This window comes from Galeopterus variegatus, unplaced genomic scaffold (genome assembly GCF_000696425.1).
Source record: "Galeopterus variegatus unplaced genomic scaffold, G_variegatus-3.0.2 Scaffold13731, whole genome shotgun sequence".
NCBI classification, from domain to species: Eukaryota; Metazoa; Chordata; class Mammalia; order Dermoptera; family Cynocephalidae; genus Galeopterus; species Galeopterus variegatus.
In genome coordinates, this window is record NW_007739842.1 from 22,926 (window position 1) to 29,827 (window position 6,902).

The 6,902-nt window shown below is 42.6% G+C and overlaps 1 protein-coding gene across 1 annotated transcript; it reads right to left on the reverse strand.

Moving 5' to 3' along the window:
- Nucleotides 1–4,749: 4,749 nt before the first annotated feature.
- Nucleotides 4,750–6,505, reverse strand: LOC103581709 (fin bud initiation factor homolog). Its single transcript, XM_008563479.1, has one exon. It carries the CDS (start codon nucleotides 6,366–6,368, stop codon nucleotides 5,733–5,735), a length of 636 nt encoding a protein of 211 aa, XP_008561701.1. The 5' UTR covers nucleotides 6,369–6,505; the 3' UTR covers nucleotides 4,750–5,732.
- Between the last annotated feature and the right edge of the window lie 397 nt (nucleotides 6,506–6,902).

A 6,902-nucleotide genomic window follows, 5' to 3' on the forward strand; every position in this document is an offset into this window, starting at 1 on the left:
TGACTCCACTCTTTTCTAGTTTCAAAACTTAGGCAAGTCACTTAACCTCTTTCTATCTCAGTTTCCTCATCTGAAAAATTTTAAAAATATAATACCTACCTAAAATATAATTTTGAGAAAATTATATAAGATAATATATGGAAAACATTTTGAGCAGTGCCCGTTCAATAAATACTGGCTATTATTATCTCCCTTTTGCAAACAAATGACTTACTTACAAAACATTTAAGGGACTCATTCAAAGTTGCAAGGCTTATATACTGTGTGGCAAGATATAGAATCCAAAACTTCTGCCTCCTAAAGCATTAGTGGTAGATCTAAGAATTTTTTAAAGTTTCATGCAGTTAAACATATTTAACAAGTAAAATAGACATCGATGACAAAACAGTGTGTTCATTACCATTTCATTTTTTCCAAAGAAAAAAATGTATACATAGATATGCATGAAAAGTACTGAAAGAATGTATGCCAAAATGCAAGTAGTCGGTATATGGCAGAAACAGTTTAACAATATAAATAATTTTGTCTTCCTTGTGCTTACTGTGCTTTCTATGTCATTAGTATTCAGCAGAAGTAGCTTTTGTAATCAGAAACAAAATTCTATTAAAAAGGCAAAATAACAGCAACATTAACAGTGACAATAAAACCCCTACATCTCTTGAATATGTGATTATGCCAAATCCTTATTTTATTTACCTTGTGCTATGGTTTATTTGTCCCCTCTGAAACTCATGTTGAAATTTAATTGCCATTGTAACAGTATTAATAAGTAATGCCCTTTGGAGGTGATTAGGCCATGAGGGCTGCACTCTTGTGGGTGTGATTGGTACCTGGTGGCATTATATAAGGGCGATTTCTGCCCCCTCTTGCTCTCTCTCACCCTCTTGCCTTCTAACTGTGATGAAACAGCAAGAAGACCCTCACCACACGTCAGCACCTTGATCTTGGACTTTCCAGCCTCAAGAACTGTGAACCAATAAATTTTTGTTTATTAGAAATTACCCAGTCTCGGGCCAGCCCGGTGGCGCACTGGATAGTGCGCTGCTTGGGAAGCGCGGCGGCGCTCCCGCCCGAGGGTTCGGATCCCACATACAGACCGGTTCCCACTCACTGGCTGAGCGAGGCACGGGAGCAGCACCGAGGGTTGCGATCCCGTTGCCGGTCCCTGGTCCGGTACGGGGGCAACACTGAGGGTTGCGATCCGTTGCTGGACACGGAAAAAAGACAAAAAAAGAAATAACCCAGTCTCAGGTATTCTGTTACAGCGGCACAACAGACTAACACACACAGCTTTACATTTTCCAGATAATTCTGATTTAGACTGTTATTGAGCTTCCATAGAACCATGTACCTGCTCCAACCCCTCACGTTGCTGCACTCTAATTCTTTCTTTAGGTGGCACTTTCTTCACACATTTACATACTATGTCTATCCTGGGTACCTCATATGGTGGCACATTAAAAATATTTGATGAATGACATATCCATTGGGATCCTGATTTTAGAAATAGTATTCCTAAGGATTGCTCCAATTCCAAAATTACTAAGATGATTTATAGAATACCATTCTCTCTAATGGTGAATTATTTTTACACATTTCTGTATTCTATTTATGTCTACAATTTTTTTCCTTTTTATATTAAAACATTTGTAAACCATATTTAGCATTTCTATTTTCTACCCAAATAATAATATGTATCAAAACATTTTAATAATCATGGGAAAATGATTAATTATTAGTTTTAATAATCCTGGAAAAATGCCTCAAGGAGACCTGACCATACTGCCCCTTAGGGTGATTTCATATCATCAGCGGTTTTGAAGGACATTTTTATAACTTACTAAACTAGTTTATAGTCTAAGTTTCAAGCCTCTCCTCAGAAAGTTTTGAGACCATTTCTTAGCCGAGTTGTAAAGGCAATGAAAAGTATGTGAACCTTTGGACAGCCTCTTGGTGCTGCCACGCACAATGCACCTGCCAGCTTCTGACAGTTCGTGATGACTTCTATGGGCCTGGTTGTAGTTGTTGCAGAGGCTAAAGTGGCTTGGTGTCTTTCTTTCACCAACAGACTCCAGATGGACAGATAACCTGCAGAATGCTTCAAAATAGGTATGCAGAAGTTTTCACATGGTCAGATTGAGAGAGTGAGAATTAGTGGTACTGAACAATGCATCTCACAAAGAAATTATCAATGACTAGTTCTAAAAACAGGAAGCCACTCAGCTGCTGACTGCCAGACAGTATCATGAATCCAAACTGTAGAGGACAGCATTTGTAGTGCATGGCTGGAGTCCTGGTGAACCCCTATTCTCCACATTATTCTTTTATTTGCTTGTATGTTCCACTAGATAATCATCAGGTAAAAATGAGGGCATAGTGAAGAGTACCATTTTTAACTCTGAGAAAAGTGCCTAGGCTTTCTGGGCCTCAGTTATAGAAATAATGGTAATAATAAAAACAGTGAAAAAGCCAACTAACATTTATGGAGGATTCACTCTGTTTCAGGTATTGTTCTAAGTGCTTGACATGTATTCCTTTTATAAAATGCTTTCCTCACACAGGTTATTGTTAGAATTAAGAAAAATAACTCAGGCAAAGTTCTTAGCACAGGGCCTTACCAATAATACTGAGTTTTCAAATAGGTTAGCTAACTTGTTGTTACTGTAACTGCTACTACTACTACTACTAACAACAACAACAACAAATGCCTCTTGTTTCAGTAAAACCCTAAGAGACTTTTAAAACTTTTGGTCCCCAGGTGAAGTCCCCAGATTTTGTAACATCCCAGAACTACAAGCTACTTATAAAAATAACTAATATTTTAACTTGTATGGGTGAGTTTGTAAGCAAATTTATCAGGGAAGAAAGTATGACATTTTCTTCAGATTCTCAAAATATTCTATGGCCCAAGAAATAAAAAACCACTACTTTAAAAGAGAATTTGTCACAGTGTGAGTAACACAGTCTAATGAGAACAATGAGGAAGCAGGCAGCAAAGATCTGAGTGGGCTGGTCCCCACCATCAGGGGGTTTGGAAAAGCCCTGCGAGGCTCAGCCCTGTGCTGGCTGGCTAAGACAGCCCTTCTCCCCACCTGGAAATTCCTATTTGCCCTCTGAGGCCGTTTACATAAAACTCTGTGGGATTCTGGCTGTACATCTAGCCTTGAATGGTGTGATTCAATGCCAGATAATTTCGTCCTGGTTTTGTAGGAATCACAAAATGCTGGCACTGGAAAGAACCTCATACATCATCTATTTCAGGGTATTCAAATTTGTAGCAGATGTGTCACCACCCCCCTTCCTGCACCCATGAAGACATCTCTGTGCCTTTTGAATCCTTCTTAACATAGTACCATATGCGACCATTACCAATTGATTGAAATCAGCATATGCAAGGAAACTAGTTTTCCATCACTATCACATGTCCAATATTCTCCTGTTACAGTTGGGAAAATCAAGAGGATGACATTTGATATGTCTATGGATTAGCCCTGAGCACTCTGAAGTGAGGAATATGAAAATTTTGAGACATGAAGGGTTGTGACTTCCAACTACAAATGTTTAAATACAAATGTTATCTCTATCCCTGACATTATTTTTTCCTTAATTTCTTCATACAGTAAAGAAGGAAACCCTTTAAGTGATCATGTACCTTCTTCCCACACCCAAGTCTAGAAGGCAGCTCAACACAGGTTCCTGAGTGAGGAAAAGAAATTATAAATGATTTTAAGCATCTTCCATCTGTTTTTTTTTTTTTTTTTTTCCTTTTTGAGACTGGCCGCACCGCTCAGCCAGTGAGCGCTCTGAGCGCACCGGTCATCCCTATATAGGATCCAAACCCGTGGCGGGAGTGCTGCTGCGCTCCCAGCGCCACACTCTCCCGAGTGTACCACGGGCTCGGCCCCATCTGTTCTTTCTTTTTTAAAAAATTAAGCAATAAGATAGTTAAGCAAAAGTTTAGGTCTCAGGCCACGCTCTCATCTCTCACTATCCTTGAAAAAAGAGCATTGTGGGACAGTCCTGTACTTAAATCTAAGAGGCCTGGGGCAGTTACAACTATCTGATAGTAAGTCACTTATCTTTCTTGGACCTAAGTTTCCATGACTATAATACAAGGATATTAGACACTCATAGCAGTAGAAAACTATTCTCCTCATATATGGGAGAGAAAAAATGGCTCTCTGTTTCATAGAAGAATATGAACATTTATTTATTTTCCTGTGTGTGTGTGTGTGTGTGTGTGTGTGTGTGTGTGTGTATGTGAAAGAAAAGCATATTTAAGGTAAGGGTGAGAATTGGCCAGGGAAAGATATGCAATAAGGTACATTTACACCTTTCTAAGCCATAAATTAAATAACACAGATCTCGATTCAAATTGTTAACCACCAATGCAGTTCCTATAAACTCAGAATATAACACTCCCTCTGGATGATAAGGACATATAAGGTGTGAGCCTTGTCATAAACTTTTCCAGTTGAGTCTATGGGAAAAATTGAAGAAAATTGGAGTTTTTAAGTAAATGAGCAGAGATCAAATTTAAAGTTCTGGCACAGGCTAGACTTTTTTTTTTTTTTCTTGTGAGGATGGTAAGGGTGGCCAGGGAGGGGAGGATTGCTATATGTGTAGCTCTGCCTCCTTTATCATATACTCCAAGTAAACTGGCTTAAACCCTATCCTTCTCTCTCCTTTTGCACTGGCCCCTCTCTGAAATATAAAAGTTACAGATGTCAATTAAAAAATGAGCCAGTATTATATGAAAACATATTTATTGGCTGAATAATAAAACTTAGCTAAGGGTTTATTAGAATTAGGATTCCCCCCTCCTTGAAGTACAAATTTCCAGTAAGCAAACAGAAGCAAAATCCCCAAATGAGAAAGAATACATTGGTAATCTAAATCACAGGCATTTGGGGGTGTGTTTAAACAATCTATCTACTTCTCTGTAATTGACTGGCGCAGTGATGACAAAGCATAGACATACAGAGAGAGACATTGCAAATCAGCATATAGACACGAGTGTGCAACCACCTCAAAGCTCAGATTTCTTTAATGCAGCCACATTAACTTACACACACCCACAGGGGCATCTCAGAAATTTCCTTGCAAAGGATGACTTGCAGAGAGTTTCTTGACAATACTCTTACAAAAAACAAAAACAAAAACGACTTGCCGATCCTGGTTAATAAATAAGAGAGAAAAAGAGAAGAAGAAACAAGCAGCTTCCATGGCTGGCAGGCATGCGTAGCAGCACGCTGGACCTCATTTGAAAAACAGGCAACTCTGACAGCTTTCAGAGCCCAAGAGAGAATGCGGAAGGCGGAAAGGAGCAATGCATCATGCTCTTTGGGTATTTTCACATAATCTCCAGGATGGGGAAGTTTAACCGGTCCCTACTGCATAAACTGTGTCTTTTTAGATGTGACCGACACAGATATCTCTGCAGAGTTATAAAGCTCTATAGGAAAGGCACGAGACATAACTTTAAATGTTCTTTCCAGGTGATAAATCAAAAACAATCACATAAATAATGTACAAAAACAAATCTAAAAAAACATAACACTCAACTGTCAACTTTTTCTTTCTTTTAAAGAATGACCTCAGTTTCATTCTCAAAGTGCAAATCTGGATGTAAAAAATAACAGGTATAAGTGAAATTAGCCCTGACTTCTGTCCCCCATCCTCCCCAACAGGGCTGATCTGATTCCCTCTCCCTGGCATTTGTGCCTTTCCACCTATATTTTAAGATAATCGTTTTTCAGCCGTCCTAGCCGGGTCCCGTGGCTCCTAATGGTGAGAGCCAGCAGCTCGTATTTGTCCCTGAGCCCCACAGAGATGTCCAGCGTTTCCTTCAGCAGGGATCTGGTGTGGACCAGCATCCCCAGGAAGTCCTCGTTGAGCCTGCTCTCCTGGCGGCTGTCCTGCTCCTGGCCCTGCTTGAACTTGCTTTCCAGCTCAGTGAGGGATTTGTCCGAGTTGGAGTAGGCGTCCCCTATCTGGTGGCTTTCCCGCCGCAGGTACTTGCCGTAGCTCTCCTCCCCGTCCAGGTCATAGGAGATGCTCTTGCTGATGCCCTCCAGGACGCGCCCAGCATCCTCTACCTGGCGGCCCAGCACGGTGAACTCCTCCCGCAGGGTGAGGCTCAGCAGGCTGCTGGCCTGGCTCCCCTCCCCCGGGGAGCAGCGCCGGTGGTCACTCACCCTGAAGAGCAGCTGACACTTCTCGGGGTCATCGTTCTCCTCATAGTCCCCATCGGGCACGAAGTAGTGGTGCAGAGTCCCATTGGACATCTCCGGGTAGAGAGGGCCATCGAAGTAGCCCTGGCACAGGTGGCAGAAGAAACCCATCCAGAGGAACTTGAGGAACACCATTCTGGATATTCAGGATGACCAGGGACCCCAGGAGAAGACTCTTCGCCCAGGCACAAGTAAAGGGGACCCCTTGGGAGTCAAGGCCTCCTTGAGTCGGCGTCCGCCTGGGCCCCAGCCGGCTTGCTGCACCCTGGCCGCCCCTCCCCAGCAGGCTTCATGTGGCTGTGCGCACCAGCGCCCGGGCAGCACGGCTCGCAGCAGCGCGGGTGCACCCTGCGCTCCTCTGCGGCTGGAACTCGGCCGGCTCGTTCCCAGCCGATCACAGGGCGCAGGGGGGAACCCCTCCTCCAGGGCTCTGGCAAGACGCTGGCTCTGCTGCCCGATCTCAGAGTTCCCCCTTGCTCCTGGGAGATGGAGCATGTAGCTGCACAGAAAGGCTCTTGCCCTCTGATATTATTTCGACTCCTGGACTGGGTGGGAATGCGGAGCTTTTCCTTTGGCTAAATATATCCCGAGGATCTCTCTGCTCTCAAATTACAGCTGGTTTCGTCACTTGGAAGCCAGGGAACAAGTTTGGAAAGAAACCTCTCACCA